Consider the following 22,839-nt stretch of genomic DNA (forward strand, 5'->3'; position numbering starts at 1 on the left):
AAAAGTGAAGGCTGCCAAAAGAGCAAGTAATCTGTGGATGTCTTTTGGATTAAGTGCTTTGTATGCAGGGGCGGCTCTTCCATTACGCGAAGTAAGCGACCGCGGAATACTTTGTTTGTCCCAGGGGCGCTCACGCGCCTCCTTAAATGCCCCTCCCTCCAATTGGGCCTTGTCCCATGAGCAGCGCCAGTGGCGGGGGCAGCAGTGGGAGGAAGCAGAAAAGCCGCACATGCGGCAAGGGGGAAGGGAAAGGTGCGCGCCTCTGCCCTTCCTCTCTCGCCCTGCATGTGCTTTTCTTGGCGGCAGAGGCAGGAAAGGCGTGCGAGGGAGAAGAGAAAGGTGCACGCCTTTCCCTCCCCTCATGCCCCGTGCACCTTGTAGAGCGGCGAGAGGAGTGTGGGGCAGCAGCGAGGCTTGGCCATCTCCTTCTCCTCTGGGCTCTTCTTCCTCCTCCTCTCCGTTTAGACACCTCTAAATGGAGAGGAGGAGGAGGAAGACCCTGGAGGAGAAGGGGGGAAGACCTCGCTGCTGCTGTTGCCCCACTCCGTGCTCTTCTCTCTGCCCTTTGAAGCCTCTGCTTCGCCTGGAAGGCTCAAAATGTGCCAGCAGCATTCTCTCCTGACGTTTCACCCACATCAGTGGTAGGCATCCTCAGAGATTGGGAGGTCTGTTGGAAACTGACTCTCCCCCATTTCCTTCTCAGCTTTGGAATTATTACTATTATTATTATTATATTTTATTATATTTATTATTCTATAGTATTTACAATTATTACGTTATTATTTTTATCATGAATTATTTATATTTATTAGATTGTTATGTGTTATAAATGGCAGACATCTTCAGAGGTTGGGAACTCTGTTGGAAACTAGGCAAGTGGGGTTTATATATATCCCTGTGGTATGATGTCCAGGGTGGGAAGAACTCTTGCCTGCTTGAGGCAAGTGTGAGTGTTGACATTTGCCACCTTGATTAGCACTGAATGACCTTGCAGCTGGATGCCAAGTTTTTAAACTTTGTGTTTTCTATATACATTACAAATTTACCCTTGGTTTGCTTCTGATGCAGCAAATAACCTTGCAGCTTCAAAGCCTGGCTGCTTCCTGCCCGGGGGAATCCATTGTTGAGACGTATTAGCTGGCCTTGATTGACTCTTGTCTGCAAGGCCATTGAATGCTAATCAAGCTGATGGGATTTGGAGTACTTTCAAGTGATTCAGCTCAGACTTCCACAGACCATTAAAACTCCCATTAATGACAGATCTGAACCAAACTTGGCACACAGAACCTCCATGACCAGCAGAAAACACTGGAGGGGTTTGGGAGGAATTCACAGTAATAGGATCCTAGTGTTACAAGAGACCTCCAAGGGCCATCCAGTCCAACCTCCTTCTGCCATAAGGGAAAAACACAATCCAAGCACTCCTAACAGATGGCCATAGAGACTCTGCTTAATAATAATACTATTATTAATAATAATAGTAATAGAATCATAAAGTAGGGAGACCTCCAAGGTCCATCCAATCCAACTTCCTTCTGGCATAAGCGAAAAGCACAATTAAAACACTCCTGATAGATGGCCATTTAGACTCTTAATAATAATAATAATAATAATAATAATAATAATAATAATAGCAGCAGCACCCTGGGGTAGTGTGGTAGTATGCAAAATAAAGTAATGAGAAGCAGCCAGAGATTTTTTTGTTTGACAGACATAGATTGGATTAGTATGTGTTTTGCTGCCAAATTTGGTGCCAATTTGTCCAGCGGGTTTTGAGTTATGTTAATCCCACAAACGAACATTATATTTTTATTTATATAGATAAGGTTATTCTATCTTTAGTCATCTCAGTGGACTTACTAGTCGTGGTCCAAAATATTTTATTTTCTTTGGAATTGCTATGCATTCTAGAAGAAGTCCTTGCAGAAAGGAAGCCGTTCGTTCCGTAAACACACAATATTTATTTAAATGTGTGTGTGATGGAATGTATTGCAATTTGCAATTCCAAATAAAATAATATATATGTGTGTGTGTCTGTGTGCATGTATGTGTGTATGTGTATGTATAGGTATGTGTATGTATTAAGGGCTGTTCTGTCTTCAATTGTCTCAGCGGAATTGTCATAATGCAAAGATTTTGTATTTTCTGTGAAACCTTTGTGTCGTACTTGTAGATCAAAGATAACAACAAAAATATTTGCATTTAAAAACATTAATTTGTGTTAATTCTATGTAATGTAACTATATGAACATAATGTAAGTAACCTTCTGGTTTTAAGGTAACTCTTTATTCACCTCTACCTTTTTTTTTTCAATGATTGTTTTTTTTTGGGGGGGGGGCGCCAAAATAATGTTTGCTTACCATTGAAAATTACCTAGGGCCGGCCCTGTTTGTATGATACTATTTTAGTTCACATGTAGATGTTGTTAATATTCTATAAAGAGTGTACTGAAACATTTTGAACTGCCTTTCCTTTTTATGGTGTCAGAACCTATCCCTATTTTTTCCATATTATATCTGCCTCTGGTATCAAATCCTGAGTTAAAGAAATAACGTGCAGGAACACATCTACTTTTGTTAACTGTAGTATCACTATGATTTGTCTTCTGGCATGAGGCTTCCCGGTAAAATGAGCAAAGTCCTCTTCAAAGTATTAACATAAAAAGTCCTTCATGGCTTAGGGCTACAGTACTTTATGCATCAGCAGTTTTTACATATTCCAGAGGTCATCCTCAGAAACATTTCTCCAGGTGCCCTCATGACGTTCTAAGCTGACTAATCATGAGCTGTGCTTTCAATGATCTGTAATCACAGATTTCTTCCTATTGGAGATGAAAGAACACGAAGTCTCTACAACTAAAAAAAAATCTGCATATTTAGCTTTGTTTATAGGGCTCAAATAAAGTTGTTACTTTCCTTTTTCCTAAAAGGTTTCTAAATTTTAGCATCAATAAAGCAGGCAAGGACCTCATAGTTATCTATTGCTGGGAAAGGTTCTATCCATTGAACATGGCAGTGGAGACAGTATAACATTTTCATTTATTTCATTTTTATTTTTAAAGAATTTCACAGATTGTTTCATATTTAAAGCAGAAAGTATATGAGGATTTAAAAAGAGGGACATAAGAGAAAATCATTATGGATATTTTCCCATCCCTTCACTCAGCCTACTTGCTTTCCCAGCTGTTGGGATGGGACTTCCTCCATTATCTATAAATTTGATAAATAAACGAAAGGGTGTTGCATCACCTTTCTTAATTACTGTCTAATTCAAACAGCGGGTGGAAAGGTTATTTTATGGGTTACAACTCCCAGAATTCCCCAGGCTGTATGCCCAGTGGCAATATCAGCTGGCTAAGAGTTCCGGGACATGTGGTATTCAAAGACTTCCGGTAAATGGAAATGGTGAGAAGGGATTGTACATAACTTGGGAAAAACTTTGCCCTTGTGCTTCAACCACAATTATCCTATGGTCTCCACAAACATGCTCTAGCATCTGAGGTATATGCAATCTATCATGAATGGTTTTGTCATGAGGTTAATTTGTCCCCACACCACTGCTGTCCAGGACTTTGTGGAGAACAGGGGCTACAACTCCTCTTCTGTGCGGGCAGAGGCCACCCCTTGAATACAAACACATTGTGGGCATCCTATCTGCAATAGCAAAGCCAGTGAACAAAGCTTCCTATTGAGGTGCAGGAGGAGATTGGTTATTCCACACATTTCCTGCCATGGAAGAAGGAGGGGAAGATGGAGGTGACAGTTTGAGTCAAGTCTACCCCACATGTAACCAAGATAATTGAGAGGTGGTAACAAAGGAGCTAACTATTCTTTTTAATACTTGGAGACATGAATGGGGAGAGAATGCTTCTAGAACATGGCCACACAGCCTGAAAAACCTACAACAACCCTATGGGGAAATGATCTGGTCATCTTCATAGGATATTGTCCTTTTCACCTTTCCTGTTCAAAAAGTAGTCTACCTTCTATTCTCCAATGTATGCTGATTCCCCTTCTTTTGTTTCCATGTGAGGGATGCTAGATAATACGCCACTGCTATTGTTGTGATGTTTTGTGCTATCTTTATGTTAATTTTAACCTCCCTTCCAAATCCTTCCATGGCAGAAAAGATGTGGAAGTGCCACCACCACTGCTGCCCATCTTCCTCTCTATCAAGTATGGCATAATGTTTCAATCTCCAGGATAGGCTAGCCATTCATGGTGAAGAGCATGGCAACAATTTCTGAGAGGGGCACTACTCTTGACAAGTAGTGATTCAGGTTGGTCGGTTGCTTTAATTTAGTCTTTGAATGATGAAGAAAAGAACAAACAAAACTGCAAAAAAACATTACTATTGTATACCTTGCACAGTTAAGAGTGGTATCTGTGACTACAAGCTGTACCATCTTAAATGTTGATTTATGTGACTAGATCAGCCTTCTCAAAATGGATGCCCTTCAGATGTGTTCAACTATTACTCCCTTGGCTAGTCATGTTGGCACCAAACTAAAATGAGCCAGCACTTGGAGAAGTTCCCTTTTCCCATTACAAATCCTGAAATCCCTCTTGTGGAGTCTCTGAGCAGTAATCCCCCCAAAAAGTAAATTTTCTAAGCCCTGGTGATGACTGGACAAGATATGTTCACTGAAAATAGATCTATCAATGACAATGGCAAGATATAACTTTCAGGTTGAGAGGGAGTGTGTTTCTGAATCTCAGTTACTGGAGAGCAAACAACAGACTTGACTTGCAAGCTTAACAGAATTGATCAGATTGAAAATGAGATGTCATCTGAGATAGACTGAATCAGCAAGACCCATCTTTTGGTTTGCATCAAAAAGCAAAGGAATTAGCACTAGGAAAAATCTGTCCCCTGTAGATCGCCCTGACTGGCATCCAGACATACATTTCTCCTTTACCATATGTCTAAGTGCAACAAAGATAAATACATCCCCAGTGCCAGCTGAAAAGACAATGCAAACCAGACTTTAGTGTCAACGACCCTTGGGGAAGGAATTCTCAGAGTCCTCAGGTCCCTACCCATTGTAATGAATCCCCCTCATGTATCAGGCCTTCAACTGAGGCTTGAGTGAAGGAGCAACCCTGAGGCAATGGCTGATCTTGAACACTGAGATGCATCTCCCTCTAAGCCAATGCAGTGAGTAACATGTCAATTCCGTTTATCTAATTATTCCTGCTTTGAGCCACATAAGCAAGAAAGAGAGCAAAAGGCTGTAATTCCATCTGACAGTCCGCCATGTCACTGATATGTCTCCCTGCCTCCCTGAGTCCTAACAAAATTAAAGTGGCCACAAGCATATTGACAGCTTGACACAATGAGGTCAAGTCACTGTAACGGGGTTTGAATCTTTTGGTGGAGATCAAGGGCCCACAGGGAGACAGGCATAGGATGTCAGCTGGATCACTATCAAGGCAACCTTTGGCAGAGACTAACAGTCGGGGGGGGGGGGTCCTCCAGGGCCAGGAGGTGTGTGTCAGCTGAAGGTTCAGCATAATAGCTCTTTTGTGTGCAATCACTCAGTGCTTTACAAAGTGTCAAGAAGATATTCAAGAAGAAGGGATTATTACAGACATTTACAGGAGACATGGCCCAGAGCAACAGACAAAAATCATATGGTTTGATAGAATAGAACTAGCTCTCTATTCTGCTAGAGACCTTCCCAATTTTCCCAGAGTCACATTCTTGCAGGCTGATTTTCAGAGCTCAGAAGTAACTTGACAAAGCACATGTTGCTTGTAATTAGCTCTGTACCTTAACAAGAAGCCTTAACAAGAAGCTATAACTAAAATCTATTATGTTTGTAACTCATTGGGGGATAAACTCACTCCTCCAACATAACTATTATTTTTAAAGTAGCTTTCATAGCCACAAGGGTGTGCCTTCACCTACATTATGGCAGAAGTATATTACATGATTCAAACACTGCCTTTTGACTTGTATCAGGCTGCAGGATTCAGGTATTTTTGTTTTGTTTTATTTTTAAAAATAACTAAAAAGCTACAAATTTCCAAGAAGCAGACATACTTTTAAGAACCATAACAACTAATTTGGGTAGCAGTGGTGGTGAGGAAAAACTTAACTCAAAAGCTGTTGATGTCTCACATAGATCTCCTCCAGAAGTGGCTGGACCTTTGTGCCTGATGTGGAAGGCCCACATTCAATTCAAGGTTGCAGAAGTGACACTGTGTGTGAGATACAGTGGCACATGCAGATAAGCATACAGATTTCCATGAATATAGTGCACATGAGCATTTGGTTGTACATTCAAGTCACACATTTGAGTATGCCTGCAACTGTAGAATGTGCAATTTAACACAAAGGTGTGCAGCACAATCAATGCATAATTCCACATACGCAACTCCAATTATAGGATTTTGGCCTATAACTATAACTGGATACTTTTTAAAAAAACAACAACACAGTTTTCCAAGCTCTGGTGGTTTTATGCAAGTTGATTCATGCGACAACATATTGACCCTAAATGTACTGAGAGTAAAATGTGCATTGGACTTGTCACATTGTGAAACAATAGCCTGATTATTGTATTATGAATCCTCTGAAGAGCTCTTAAGTCACCAGCAAAAAATATGTGTAGTCCTAAAATCTAACAAATTTATATAGTACAATCATAGTACAATCAAACTAAGCTCCAGATGACTATTTACTGGAAGGGCAGGATACCATATGTCCTGCAGCTCCCATCAGGATCAATAGTAAGTGGCTGGAAGCTGGGGTCCAAAGTATCTGTAGGATTCTGACCCCTGACTTAAATGTTTGAGAACCAGATTCCACTCCTTCAGATTATTAGATCTTCTAAATATTTATTAATTTATATAAACGACTCTCTATTTTTAATGCACCAGGCTAAAACATGGCTTTTATTCTGACAATTAAAAAAATGTAATTTTCACTTGTTGTAAAAAATTATTTTAAAAGGATTTGGCCATATGGCCATGCAGTAAAGTGCACTGTATCTATCCTAAGCAGGGAGTGGTGGAAATTCTAGTCACAGCCACAATTATTTTTGAACATCAAAATTCTGGTCTGAGCTGTGAGAATAAATGTTAGGGATTATATGGTGTCTCTCTGGTTGGGATAAATGAATACAATAGACAAAAATAACTTATGACTTATTTTTCATGGCAATTGCACATTTATATGTAAGAATATATATTAAATATAATAATGAACATAGGGACATATTATTAAGAAATTCCATAAATTATAGGGTCCTGGTGTTGATGCTAATTTTCCACAGTACTCCTTATTTTCTCAGTAAATAGCTCTCTTTGGGAATCCTGCCTCGCAGCTCTTGTAAACTAGCAGGAACCCTATCATGCTAATTTAATTTGCATTAAGAAAATTATATATGTGAATCTCACCCTGTCTTTCAAATACCTTCTTGCCAAACAATTGGGAAGCAGAAAGCAAGAACAATATATATAAGCTCTAATTTCTTCAGGGAGTATTTTGTTTGTTACTCTTCACAGGTTCTCTCTAGAACTATTCCAGCTGCTGTCTCACTGGTTTCATGGCAAAATTAGTGATTCAAACTCCAAGAATGACATCATGAAGCATATTTAATTTAACACAGGAAGAGCTTTGTACTGGGCAGTTAGGACTACTAAAGTGTATATCCTCCCCCAGAGCTTTTTAAAAAGAGTAACATATATGTACAAGTCAATATGATGCAGTGGTTTGATGCTGGACTAGGACCCTGAGAGACCAATCTCAGCTTCAGATAAGAAAATGGTAAACCCCTTCAGAACAAATTTTGTTAGGAAAACCCAATTACAAGTTTGCCTTAAGATCTCTATAAACTGGAAATGCCTTGAAGGCACACAATAATACAACAACACAACAATGCATGCCAGCTTTTTCGTACAGTGATCCAACTTCTGTTATTCCAATAATCTATTCCTGAATAGCTACAGTCTCATTAAGTGCTCCTTCTTTTCTCAAACTGCTGGTTAGTGTTTGGATAGAAGTCCACAAATTTAAACTATATGACATATAGGAAGTCACTGCACCTAGGAACCAAGAAGTAACAGCAGCTACTAACATCTTTTATATTTAGTTCCTCCTACTGCCTTTCTTCAGACCTGGAGAAACAAATGCATAGAAAAAGCCTGTAGAGGAAGGCATTCCATCTCAAACCAAAACTGAAGCAACTCTGCACTATTTGAAAACTGTTACATCCCTTGGGTGACATTCAGATACATTACACAAACATTTTACTTGAAATAAATTCTCCAATAATTGTAGGCGGATACTCATTACACATTTTGTTTACTAGGTGGCAGTGGACTGAGTTGCATCTATTTGATTTATTTATTTATTTATTTATTTATTATGCTTCACCCTCTCTCACCCCGGAGGGGACTCAGAGCAGCTTACAATTAGGCAACAATTTAATTCCACATAAATAGCAACAGAAGTTGTTAAGAAACAAAATAATAATGTTTTGTTTTGTGATGGGTTCCTTCAGAATTCCATCACAACTATAAACATACATTTACTTTGTTTTGAAGTATTTGATTGGTACACATATCTTACCAAAGACAGCAAGAAATGATGATTTGATGAAGGGAGGAAATAACCTAATGGACATAAATATAAACATTTGAATATAAACACTTGGTCTTCCACATTTGCAGGTTTAACTTTTGTGTAATTGATTAATATGTTCCCTCTAGGAACCTTTAGTTTACCCAGGGTGAATATATGCTCAACTTCCACTGCAAGTTGGTCATAATGTTGCATTGGATGACCTAGAAATTCCTAGAGAGAACACTTCTCTAGGAACCTCTAGGGTTCTCATCACATGGATGTCCAGAAGTCAGGGGACAGCAGGGGAAACTATGGGACAGCATAATGCTTCATGCCTTCACCATTGGTGGTCATCAGATCCCTTCTCATGACATTTTCCCAGTGTTTCCTGCTTCCTCCTGCATCTTCCCCTCCTGGCTTCTTCTATGCAGAGTTGGATCTACACCCAACTCCTCTGGGCTCTACATCTTGATGGTGTCAGCACACTGCCAGAATGGAACCCAACAGAGCCCCACTGGATGTAGCCTTGTGTCATTTGATCTGGGGGACTCTGTGCCGGTAGCATGCTGGGGGACTCTGTGCCGGTAGCATGCTGGGAGCGCTGGGAAGCACAGAGAAGACGCTTCTGGACCTCAATGTGATGAGGTCCTGGGTCTTCCAGGGTGATTGTGTGATCAACCTCTGGTGAATCTAGTGGTTCTCTCTCATAAGAAGTGTTATTTTTATTTTGCATTTTTATTATTTATTTATTTATTTATTTACTATACTTGTATACTGTCTTTCTCAGCCTTTCTATTTTTACAGGGGTCTTGTGTCCCTAATTCCCACTAAACAGGAGGTGGTACTGTATTTTGAACTTGGTCACCAGGATTAAATCTAGATCTGTAGAATTGATTGGGAGTAAGAAGCAACAGGAGAAAGTTGAGCAGGGCAAGAAGGTGACTACTATTTCTCTGGTGTTTGTAGATAGCTTTCTCTATCTTCAACAGCTTTATGTAAAATGACTTGAATTGTCTCATCCAATAGATGCAACTGAAGGATAGCTCAGCACTCACCTGGTTGATGATGCAGGCTCTGTTGTTTGCCGCTGTATCCGTGTGCGCCTCATGAGATGGTCTTTCATTGACATCTGGACCTCTGCTGGAATATCTGGGGACGTGTGACTGATTTTCACAGCTGCCTCCAAGAAGCCAAGAGTCCCTGTATCCTTTAGCTTGTCGGCCATGGCCTCTTTGTTCTGTTCTGTTGCGTGCTGTGTGTCAGGGGTGTTTGTCGAGATGGTCTTGTTTCTCCAGGGCACCCAGCACAGCTTCCAAAAGAGAAAGAGAAAAACTGCCACCAGGGCCAGTCCACATACAATAACTATCACTGCAAGAAGGCTGATGGAGAGCTCTAGAGGTCAAGATAAGGCAACAGTGGCAAACAGGGGAAGAGGGTAGAGATGCAAGAAACAAGCAGGAAAGCAGGGGAGAAGGAAAAAAGAAAAGAATGTCTGTGAGACACCCAAAAGGACATGGACAGAGACGTTCCAAAATGGTGCCCATTCCTCCCCCTCCCACATGCCCTATTAGTGAAAAGAAAACAGAGACGATTGTATAGGAAATATTTATCAACATTAGTGAATGTTTCATCCTCATATACCCAAAACCTTCTCTGATGCTGCTGGAATAATTTGATTCCCTCAAACTCTTTCATGGTAGCTTTTTAAAGCGTGTGTGTGTGTTTGTGTGTGTGGCATTTAGGCATGCAGCTGAAAAAAGGTTGAATACACACACACACACACACACACACACACCAAAAGCATAAAGGAACAGTTTTATACACTAAATGCAGCACTGATCTTCCTGATATTAATTAATTTGAAACAATCTGTCCTCCTTCAAAATTGGTTACTTATTCACATTACCTAAACATCACAAATATGCAGGAAATCCCCTTTATGCCCTCACCACTCTCATTTTGAGTACCACATAATAATAGGATCCTAAGAACCAACTGATCAGAATCACTGTATACTGAATTTATGTCTCTTTGAGTAGAAAGTGACTACTGGTCCTCTCAAGGGAATTTCAGAGTTTTGTCCCCAAAAGTAATGTTCACAAGCACTAGAAATGAATATTATATTGGGTTGTTGTAAGTTTTTCAGGCTGTACGGCCATGTTCCAGAAGCATACTCTCCTAACGTTTCACCTACATCTATGGCAGGCATCCTCAGAGGTTTGTCAGAAACTAGGAAAATTGGGTTTATATATCTGTGGAACGTCCAGGGTGGAAGGAAAAACTCTTGTCTGTTGGAGGTAGGTGTGAATGTTTCAATTAGTTACCTTGATTAGCATTTAATGGCCTAGCAGTTTTCAAGATGTGGCTTCTTATTGTCTGGGGGAATCCTTTGTTGAGAGGTGATAAGCTGTCCCTGATTGTTTCTTGTCTGGAGTTTCCCTGTTTTTGAGTGTTGTTCTTTATTTACTGTTATGATTTTAGAGGTTTTTTTTTTACCAGTATTAAAAAAACCCTTCTGTACAAAATCACATTTTCACAAAAAAATCCCAGTGAAATTAACTTTTTTTTTCCAGCAGGATGTCTTGATGTATCAAAAAAAGTATTACTCTTTATTCACCATATTTCTATTTTGAGCTCTTTTGTCAACCTTCCATATTGTATTTTTTAAAAATTTTGTATCAAAAGCATTGCATACATAAATAAATATAAAAACTGATAAAAATAGAAGGTGCACAAGCTGCTAAATAATTTTTGACTAAAACTGGGCAACGGCGACCACATTGTAGCTTTAAACAATTCATCCAGGAGATTCTATGGTACATGAGGCAGGGCATTGTGTACAAACATACAGATGTGGGGTTATTTGTTCTGCTCCACAGTCACACAAGGTGGATGAGTCTTTTAAGTAGTTCCATTTGGCCAGGTTGTCTTTTGATTTGCCTTCACTCTAAGTCTGTTCAGGGACTTCCAAGTTGCCCCTGGAGGGCAAACCAAGTGTGGAGAGCCATCCAATTGGGTTTTTCTGGTTTAGCTGCCCAGAGGATGCCCTTGCTGTTGCTGGGGGAAAATTAAGATGAGTCTTGGTTATCATGAAACTTTTCCTTGATTTGAGTCTACTGGAAAGGCTGATACCCATGCAGTGGATGGCTTTCACAGTGTTCAACCTTATTTCTTTCCCAGTAAGCAGCAACTTCCCATCACACATCTTGGAGGGGGGGGGGGGCAATGCCATCTAGATTGTAGATTCTATCAACAGTTGTAGGTTTGAGACATCCTGTGAGTATTCTGCATGTTTTGTTCAGTGCTATGTTCACCTGCTTTGTGTGAACAGACTTATCCCAAACAGGGCAGGCACATTCAGCATTTGAGTAAGAAAAGTTCTTATAAATATTGTAACATCAGCAGTAAATTGGCATCCAAGGGCAGAATTCTCCTCCTCCCCCCCCCCCTTGCACCAGTATATATCCACTATCAGTAGTAGAGGGTTTACATGATAAAGTTATTTCACTCCCAACACGAATCCTACCACAATATGTTGTGAAACATATGTGTCATTTGTGAACATCAGTATTCTGGGTCCTATATTTCACTAAGGACCTCTTCACATGGCTTGTGATGCCCCATGCACCCTCCCTCCTCCCCTCATCATAGAGAGGGGACAAGAGAAGGTGCTTTGGCACCCTTTCCCTCCACCCATCAGATGACAGAAAGGGCGGCAACACACGTTTCCCCACCGCCCTTTCCTCCATCACACAGGGAAAAAAGGAGGAAAGTGTGAATAGCTTTGTCGGAGCTACCCAAACTACACTTTCCTCCTTGTAGTTGTTTCCCCCTGACTTTGGGAGGAAAGTGGATGGAACCTGCCTTGCATCATGTGACCCGTAATTGCTGTGAAGCAAAGCAGCAAAACAGGGCAAAAATGTCCCATGTGAAGAGGTGATTTGTGCCATTTCACAGTGCACCAGTGTCTTGGAATATAGTATTTCTATTTTGAGCTCTTTTGTCAGCCTGGAAATGCTAGTTAGGATATTAGTTTCAGAAACTCATGAATTGAGCTGATTCATTTTAACTAATAGGTAATGTATTGTGCAAGCCTTACAAATTATAAATGGCATCCACACACAATTCTCATGAGTTCTTCTGAGGGGAGACTCATATACAGATAAAAATATATTCATATACAGCCATAGGTAATAATAATAAGCACTTTTAGGATTCTAATGATCTGCCATGTGGAATATATTTGTTCTTAATTTATGTACATTTCAAACTATAAATATGGATAAAATTGCAACATCTGTTAGCCGAGTTCACCCTTCTTATTCATGCAAGCTGTTTCCTTGAGCATTGAAAAGTAATCCATCCTCCTCAGAAAAGCAATTTTAAATGAGCCACTTCAGATCTATACTTACTAGCTAGATGATTTTGTGTCAGAATTTTTAGGCAGCTCACAAGTGTTCTTAAATAGACTTATTATAAAGATAATTTGTTACACATGCCTTGCTTTTAAAGGAAAGCCCTCTCTACCATGACTATTCCATTTGCTCACAAATTTTACTTCAGAGTTAGCCATAATTAAAAAATTATCACTAAGATTTGTAGAAAATGAAGTTAAAACATTTAAATTTTCATCTGAACAAATGCATAGCCGAATTGCTTTATTACAGAGATAGATAAGATATTGATTGGATAAACCTAATTTGGTTTGAATTTTTCCAGTGTTTGTAAACAAAATCCAGACAATGGTGTAAAATAAACCAAGAGACAGTTCATCAGTTCTGTACACAAAACTCAGTTGCTTTGGATAGCTGCCTGACTTTTAAGGTAGGTTTCGGGGCATTATAATTCTGGCAATGTTACCACAATAATAAACTGAATATGAAAGGGTTCCATGGTCATAAGCATAGCATAGCTTATGCATTATGTGGCAACAAGATTCCAACCATTACTTATTAGACTAGAGGTCCCAGGTATGACCGTAAATGAAGAAAGCACAAGCTGTGACTGAAATGACATTTTTGTCATCCTGATACGTCCAAAATTCCCAGACTGGCCTTTTTCAGGTTAAAAAGAGGTGGAACTGCTGCCCCTAGAAACTCAAGGTGAAGCAACCTACTTTTTAAATAGATTTCAAAATTTCCCTGTACTATGTTACCATAGACCAGTGGTTCTCAACCTGGGGTCCCCAGATGTTTTTGGCCTACAACTCCCAGAAATCCCAACTAGTTTACCAGCTGTTAGGATTTCTGGGAGTTGAAGGCCAGAAACAGGTTGAGAACCACTGCCATAGAAGTTTTTGAACTATGGTGCCGAGCGAAAATTCTGAGAGTGCCTTGGAGTGCAAGAAGATCCAACCAGTCCATACTTCAGGAAATAATGCCCGACTGCTCACTTGAGGGAGGGATGAAGTACTTTGGCCACATAATGAGAAGATAGGAAAGCTTGGAGAAGATAATGATACTGGGGAAAATGGAAGGAAAAAGGAAGAGGGGCATACCAAGGACCAGGTGGATGGATGTTATCCCTGAAGTGACTGGCTTGACTTTGAAGGAAATGGGGGTGGCAACGGTTGATGGGGATCTCCGTTGTGGACTGGTCCATGAGGTCACGAACTTACAGCCAGTTTGGATTGGGGGGTGGTGTTTTTTGTGCAATTTATTTGTCCCCCAGAGGGTTCTGGGCCATTGAGGTAGCTTATCCAGTTGTCATCCAACACACTGGGAGGGACCATTTGCAGAAAGAATTCCGAGTTCATCTATCAGAGCCTAAGCTTGGAAAAATTGGGACTATATCTCACAGACTCCTACAGCCAGAACTTCTAGCCCAACTTTTTAGATTAACATCTGGAATGCCAGCCATTTGTTAGTTGCTGTAGTGATTGACTATATAGCAACAAAAAAGTCCTTACAAGTCTGAAAACCTGCACATGGTGTTCTTCTCTTCTCATATCAGTCCCACCAAAATATCCCAATTTGAATAAAAATCACTTCATCTGTACCACAGCCCTGGGGCTTGTATATTGCTGCTCAATGAGAGGAAGTGTTTTGTTGTCTTTCTAAATAATGAATAAGACTGCAAAAGATAAACAGTGGAGGTCCCCAAGAGACTTAGCTAATTGCATTCTCATCTCAGCCTAGCAGAGGCACACACCACTTTGTTGTGTGGAGAGCTAAGACCTGGAAGGTTTCCCAGTATGCTCAGTTTCAAATGCAGCTTCAGGAGAACTCAGAAGAACTCAAGAGAATAGCCTTCCCTTCCCCCCTCTCTCTCTGTATTTTCATCTGCAGAAAACGTTCTCGGGAGCAGGGGAATATTTTCCTCTATCAAAAGTCTATGGTTTTTATTTTTAATGCCAGAGAGTGAAAAATTATACATACTCACTTTGGTATTAGTAACACACAAGGGATCCCCTTGCAAGGGAGGGGGGCATAATTATTTTTATTACAATTAATCATTGAACACTGACAAAAAAAACCTCACTCAGAAGTAAACAATATGAGGCATTTACTGCTGATACAGGCATAAGCACTTGGGGCTAAACTAGTATCTCAGTTTATAAGGAAACAGGAGAAATTACTCACAGTGTCCTCCCAAGACTTATCTCTCTAGGCTGGTTTTCTGACAAAAAGTCTATTTTAATCACTTACACAAACTTCAGTAGGCCAGGAGCAATCCTGTTGGCACTTCATTGCATTGGTTAGCTCAATGTAAGCAAAATTGCCTTGTCTTATAGAATTTGCAGTATACAGATTTACTGCACAGGCCAGTGTAGGTTTGAAGAATCTGTAATGTGCACTGAATTTCCATCATGTGCAATCTAATTTCTTTTCTGCAAAGACAGCATCCTGGAATCTGTTGCGATATTGAAAAAATCTCTTCAAAGGGACCTCTCATCTGACTAATTTTCTTTGAATCAAAAAATGGGGAAAAGTAGGTGGCTCTTTGTCCTTTGGAAGCTGCTGCTTTCAAAGGACAAATTTGAGCAAATTTGAGTTTTCTCTACTTAATTTTCCCAATATTAACTTCATTTTTTTTCATTAGTGCATTTTCTAAAAATAATCCATGCTCATTTCTCCTAATATTTATTTTTGCATGTCCTTTCCCTAAACATTTCCCTTATTATAATGCAGTTTTATATTACTCTCCTTTTTGCATGGCAAGAATGGCATCACAAGATTGAAATATTGTGAATATGGGAACAGAACTATGTGCATGTTAGTTTAGGAATTTTAAATTGGATAGTTTTACATTAAAATGAGGAGAGCATATATATACTTCACTATCCTTAGTCTTCATGCTTACATATCTGTGCAGCTTATACAACTGCCACATCAATCGTGTTGGATGAAAATGTATCTGGCACGAGCTAAACCCTTCAGGCATGTAGACACTGTTGATTAGAACTTGTTTCAGACTGCACAGTCCTCAGAACAAACAATGTGGGCCAGCCCAGTCAATGCGCCATACAAACAATATTTTTTTCTATTAGAGATAAGCACCAAGTCATATAGAAGGCTTTTAAATATTATGACTGGAATCAGCAACATAATATTGCAATATATTCCTGTGAGTAATGAGATAATAAATCTGTTCTCAGATGAATTTTGCACACTACACCAACCAAAATTCAATTATCATACAAAATTTGCAGTTCTCTCAATGTTGCAGTGGAGTTCCTTCATCAGACTATGAATAAAAGATGCATATCTTAACAACAAAAACACTTCAAAAATGCTTATTTCAGTGACATCTTGGTAATACAAGGTATGAGGCAACTGTAACAATGAACTATATGAAGAAAATTACCTGCCCCATAAGGCATGTTGAGCAGCACTGCTTACAAACATGCATATTCTAGGAAACACATTTTGTTGCTGTAATTGCTGTGTGCATTTAAGTAGCTTCAGATTTATGGTGATCCTAAGGAGTATCTATCCCAGGGGTTTCTTATAGTTTTCCCAAGGTCACCCAGTGGATCTCCATGGCTGAGCAGGAATTTGAACCCTGCTCTCCAGAATCATAATTCAATGTTCAAACCACAATGCACACTGGATTTCTGTCTAGGAAATACACACAAGAATGCAAATGAATTTTCATGCAAAGTTTCTAATAGATCAAATTTAAGATTGAGGGGGGAAAATCTAAGAGAAACCAATTCTGACAGATTCATCCATCCCTAATTCTCATCCTGAAAAGAGGTACTCCAGGTCAAAAGCACAGTAATACCATTTAAACTTATGGGCTAGCAGAGTAAAGCTTTATAGCACTATGCTGTATAGAGTTGGCTGCCAGCTTTGATGCTGATCAGAGCAACCTAGAATTTTACAATGATGGTAGGGTAAGTTTTTCCATCCCTCATTTTGGGGTGATTCCATTTCACTTCAGAACAACAGGCATTCAACCACCCAAGTTTGGTATCTGAAGAAATGGAGGATTGGGATCTTTCCCTCATTTCCATTCTATGAAATTGCAAAATATTCAGTTATTATAGTAACCAGAAACAGAAGAGCTATTCTTCGTCTACCAAGCAATAACAATGAATGAAAGACATACTCTGCACTTTAGCCTGAAATTAGTGACTCATTTTGTGTGATGGTAGAATGAGCCCTGGTGGCTTGTTCTGTTTTTGTGTACCTTCAAGTCATTTCTGACTCATGGTAACCCTAAGGTGAACCCATCACAGGGTTTTCTGGGGTTGAAAATGTGTGTGCCCTGCCTAAGATCACCCAGTAGGTTTCCATGAACAGTGGGAAATCAAACCCTGATCTCCAGAGCTGTAGTCCAATATTCAAACCACTATACTATGCTGGCTGGCTGCCCTGGTGACAAGACCTCCCATTTGGAGTGTTGACTTGAACAAACTGTTTTCTCACACATATTAGCTGTAATGCTTACATTAGCTGTTGAAGGAAGAATAGTCGAAGGGTGACACTGTAATGCATTTTAGAGACAGATTAAAATGAACCACTTTCATTGTGCAGCACCTACACAAACATCCCAGCAACTGGTTTGAGGATACAATGGTGACCATAGTATCTGCTGATTAGAACTGAACCCAGGAATGTTTTTTGTTCCTTACCCTGTCCACTGAGATGTGCATCACCTTGTCCTTTTGGGATCAGCGCTGGACCATTGCAGGGCACAGGAAATGAGAACAAAGGGGTAGAAAGAGAGATTCCCATACCATGGGAATGATGTAGATTTTCCCCTGGGTGAGTACTTATTTACTTTCCAGCCAGCTGTGTTTCAGAGTTTTAAAAGTATGCCTGTGTTAGTAGTGTGCTGACAGTGTGCTGTATTTTCCTGCTTTCAAGTCCTAATTGGCTGTGGTTTTCTGGACTTTCTGGTGAGGTATTTAAGTACACTGTTTTGAGCTTGATGTGTACTACAGTGTACATTCGGGTGTGGGGGGGGGAGTCCACATTTTGTGGATACCTCAACCTTGAGCTTCAAGCTGCAATATATGGTCTGTGTAGATCAGTAGTTCCCAACCTTTGGTCCTCCAGATGTTTTGGACTTCAACTCCCAGAAATCCCAGTCATCTCACCAGCTCTTAGGAACTGTGGGAGCTGAAGTGCAAAAAACTGGAAGATCAAAGGTTGAGAACCATTGGGTAGATGCACTCTAAGACCACATCAGATAGGGGGGTTAACTGGAACTTGATTCGGCTCTCTTACTTCTTTTTTTCCAGCATGTGATTTTAAGAAAAATGTTCAACATTTCATTGAAATGAGATGAGAGGAAGTGAAAATTGTGTATGTACTTCATATACATTTTTATTGCTATTTATTTATTTATTTGCTTTATTTCTATACCGCGTTTCTCAACCTATAATAGGTGACTCAATGCGGTTTACACAATATTAATTACCACAACAATAACAATTAAAACACAGCATACCCAATAACAAACACACAACCATTCATACAGTGCCTCGATCGCAACCAAGATCCAGTCTCATATCCTTATACCGTTCCTATGTTCAGTTTACCGTCATTCTGTGTACAATTGCGCTGATTAGCCAAACGCTTGCTCAAAAAGCCAGGTTTTGAGCTTCTTCCTAAATGCCAGCAACGAAGGGGCCTGTCTGATGTCGCTTGGTAGGGCATTCCATAACCGAGGGGCCACCACCGAGAAGGCCCTGTCTCTCGTTCCCGCCAACCGTGCCTGTGACGCAGGCGGAACCGAGAGCAGGGCCTCCCCGGACGATCTTAATGTCCGTGTCGGTTCATAGGAGGAGATGCGTTCGGAGAGGTAGGTGGGGCCGGAACCGTTTAGGGCTTTGTAGGCTAATGCCAGCACCTTGAATTGTGCCCGGTAGGGAATTGGCAGCCAGTGGAGCTGGCTCAACAGAGGAGTGGTATGCTCCCTGAGAGCTGCTCCTGTTAGCAACCTGGCTGCCGAGCGCTGGACCATCTGGAGCTTCCGGGCAGTCTTCAAGGGCAGCCCCACGTAGAGCGCGTTGCAGTAATCTATGCGGGATGTGACCAGAGCGTGGACTACCGTGGCCAAGTCCGACTTCCCGAGGTACGGGCGCAGCTGGCGCACGAGCCGAAGCTGTGCAAATGCTCCCCTGGCCACCGCTGAGACCTGAGGCTCCAGGCTCAGCGATGAATCCAGGGTCACACCCAAGCTGCGAACCTGCGTCTTCAGGGGGAGTGTAACCCCGTCCAACACAGGCTGTAACCCTATGCCCCGTTCGGCCTTTCGACTGACCAGGAGTGCCTCTGTCTTGTCTGGATTCAACTTCAATTTGTTCACCCTCATCCAGTCCGACACAGCAGCCAAGCACCGGTTCAGGACCTGAACAGCCTCCTTAGAAGTAGGTGGAAAGGAGTGACAGAGTTGGACATCATCTGCGTACAGATAACACCGCACCCCGAAACTCCGGATGATCTCTCCCAACGGCTTCATGTAGATGTTAAACAACATGGGGGACAGTATTGAACCCTGCGGGACCCCACAAGACAAAGGTTGTGAGGACGAGCAGCTGTCCCCCATCAACACCTTCTGGGTACGACCCTCTAGGAAGGACCCGAGCCACTGTAAAACAGTGCCACCAAGGCCCATTCCCGCGAGGCGTCCCAGAAGGATACCGTGGTCGACGGTATCGAAGGCCGCTGAGAGATCCAGCAGGACCAACAGGGACACACTCCCCCTGTCGAGCTCTCTGCGGAGATCATCCACTAAGGCGACCAGGGCTGTCTCGGTACCATGTCCCGGCCTAAAGCCAGACTGTGCCGGATCCAGATAATCAGTGTCTACCAAGAATACCTGGAGTTGTGAGGCCACCACACGTTCCAGGACTTTGCTCAAAAAGGGAAGATTGGAAACAGGCCGATAGTTGACGAATTGAGTGGGGTCTAGTGATGGTTTTTTCAACAGCGGTTTTATTACAGCTTGTTTTAAGCTGGCTGGAATATTGCCTTCCCGAAGGGAGGCATTAACCACCACCTCCACCCACTCGGCCAATCCCCCTCTGGCCTCCTTTAGAAGCCAGGATGGGCAGGGGTCTAGGATGCATGTGGTAGCTCTCATTCCTCCAAGTATCTTGTCCACATCCTCGGGTTTCACCAATTGAAATGAATCCATCAAAATCGGACAAGCAGATGCTCGTGTTACATCCTCAGAGACTGCCGTTAACGTGGTATCCAGGCCAGAGCGGATCAAAGCGACTTTGTCCGCAAAGAACCGAGCAAATGCTTCACAGCGGGCCGTCGAGTTGTCAGGGTTCCCATCCAGAGTGGTGGGGTTCAATAGCCCTCTGACAACTCGAAACAACTCCGCCGGACGGTTCTTTGCGGACGCAATATTGGCCGCAAAGAAAGCTTTCTTTGCCGCCTTTATTGCCACGGCATATGCCCTTAATAGGGCAACAAACCGTGTTCGATTTAACTCGCTCGGGTCCGAACGCCACACGCGCTCTAGTCTCCTCTTCCTTCGCTTCATCGCTGCCAGCTCCTCGTTGAACCAAGGTGCTGGTTTAGCTCGGCTACTTGAGAGGGGACGTTCCGGAGCAATCGTGTTTATGGCCCTAGTCATCTCCCCATTCCAGAGAGACACCAGGGCTTCAACAGAATCACCAACCGAGGTGGCAGGAAAATCCCCAAGAGCCGTCAGGAATCCGTTCGGATCCATAAGCCTCCTGGGGCGGACCATCTTAATGGGTCCCCCACCTCTGCAGAGGTTGGAAGGTGTGGTGAGTCTAAATCTGACCAGCTATCTAATGCATCTTTAAGAAAAATAAGGAACTGCTGCCAATTCCAGCGAGCCTTAAACAGGCTGTGATAAAGCCGCTGTTGAAGAAACCATCACTTGACCCCACTAAATTGGACAACTTTCGGCCTGTTTCCAATCTTCCCTTCTTGGGCAAAGTCATGGAAAGCGTGGTGGCCTCACAACTCCAGGTATTCTTGGGAGACACGGATTATCTGGATCCGGCACAGTCTGGTTTCAGACCGGGACATGGTACCGAGACGGTCTTGGTCGCCTTAGTGGATGATCTGCGCCGGGAGCTAGACAGGGGGAGTGTGTCCCTGTTGGTGCTCCTGGACCTCTCAGCGGCCTTCGATACCGTCGACCACGGTATTCTTCTGGGGCGCCTTGCAGAGATGGGTCTCGGGGGCACTGCCCTGCAGTGGCTCCGGTCATTTCTGGAGGGTCGTACTCAGATGGTGTTACTGGGGGACTCCTGTTCAGCGCCACAGCCGTTGACCTGTGGCGTTCCTCAGGGTTCCATCTTGTCCCCCTTGTTGTTCAACATCTACATGAAGCCGCTGGGTGAGATCATCCGGAGTTTCGGGGTGCGGTGTCACCTGTACGCAGATGACGTCCAACTCTGTCACTCCTTCCCACCTGCTACTAAGGAGGCCGTCGAAGTCCTGAACCGGTGCCTGGCCGCTGTAATGGTCTGGATGAGGGCGAACAAACTGAAATTAAATCCAGACAAGACAGAGGTACTCCTGGTCAGTCGCAAGGCCGAACAGGGTATAGGGTTACAGCCTGTGCTGGACGGGGTCGCACTCCCCTTGAAGGCGCAGGTTCGCAGCTTGGGTGTGACCCTGGACTCAGCGCTGAGCCTGGAGCCCCAGGTTTCGGCGGTGACCAGGGGAGCATTTGCACAGCTTCGGCTCGTGCGCCAGCTGCGCCCGTATCTTGGGAAGTCTGACTTGGCCACGGTGGTACATGCTTTGGTCACATCCCGCCTTGACTACTGCAACGCTCTCTACGTGGGGCTGCCCTTGAAGACGGTCCGGAAGCTACAGCTAGTCCAGCGCGCGGCAGCCATGTTGTTAACGGGAGCTGGACGCAGAGAGCATACAACGCCCCTGCTGTCCCAGCTCCACTGGCTGCCGATCTGCTACCGGGCCCAATTTAAGGTGCTGGTGCTATCCTACAAAGCCCTAAACGGTTCCGGCCCAAAATACCTTGCAGACCGCATCTCGGCCTATCAGCCCTCGAGGGCCTTGAGATCATCCGGGGAGGCCCTTCTCTCGGTCCCGCCCGCCTCACAGGCACGTCTGGCGGGGACGAGGGAGCGGGCCTTCTCGGTGGTGGCCCCTCGGCTATGGAACGCCCTCCCTGCTGAAGTTAGACAGGCGCCCTCCCTGTTGGCCTTTCGGAGGGGCCTGAAAACATGGCTCTTCGAGCAGGCCTTCAGTTGAGTGTATTGGATGACTACGGAACGAACTAGGATTACGAATTTTGCCTATGACCCCAGGACTTGACGAAGCGGATTTTTAGTATAAGTATGTGTTATGTTGTATCTGTCTTGTTAGTATTGTCACGGCTCACTGTACATTGTCTTCTTTGTGTTGTTCACCGCCCCGAGTCGCCTTCGGGCTGAGAGGGGCGGTCAATAAATGCAAGTAATAATAAATAAATAAATAATAATAATTTGCCTCTCCAGAGAAATGAACGGTAAGCTCGTTAGGTCCTCTATCCCAAATAAATGACTCATAATTTGAGTGCTACTGTTCCATGTCTAGGAAGTCTTACTACTACATGATGCCAAGTTTATCATACAATCAGACCATCCAAGAATGGATCACTCTAAACTAGTGTCAGGAGAGAAGGATAATTCAGTCTGAGAACACAATATCTCAATATCTCTGATCAAGAGATTCATTTATTTTCCTCCAGCAGATTTGTCCTACCCACTGCTCAGCAGATTAGCCAAGCTACAGTGAACAGGCTGATTAGCTGTGCTTTGCAGAAATAATGGGGATGTGTCTCCAATATGGATGTACCATATTGGAAAAGACAGA

At 42.6% G+C, this 22,839-nt stretch overlaps 1 protein-coding gene across 3 annotated transcripts in view; it reads right to left on the reverse strand.

The window, feature by feature from the left end:
- The window catches only part of SYT6 (synaptotagmin 6), a 183,453-nt gene that overhangs the window by 82,846 nt on the left and 77,768 nt on the right, over positions 1-22,839 (reverse strand). For 2 of the 3 annotated variants that reach the window (XM_060772586.2, XM_060772585.2), the window contains exon 2: positions 9,628-9,881. In XM_060772586.2, the coding sequence (XP_060628569.1) occupies positions 9,628-9,797 (170 nt within the window). In that variant the 5' untranslated portion in view covers positions 9,798-9,881. Of the gene's footprint in view, positions 1-9,627; positions 9,965-22,839 lie in introns of all 3 variants that reach the window. The other variant, XM_060772584.2, reaches the window with a different exon arrangement.

Source organism: Anolis sagrei, chromosome 4 (assembly GCF_037176765.1).
Source record: "Anolis sagrei isolate rAnoSag1 chromosome 4, rAnoSag1.mat, whole genome shotgun sequence".
Lineage (NCBI taxonomy): Eukaryota > Metazoa > Chordata > Lepidosauria > Squamata > Dactyloidae > Anolis > Anolis sagrei.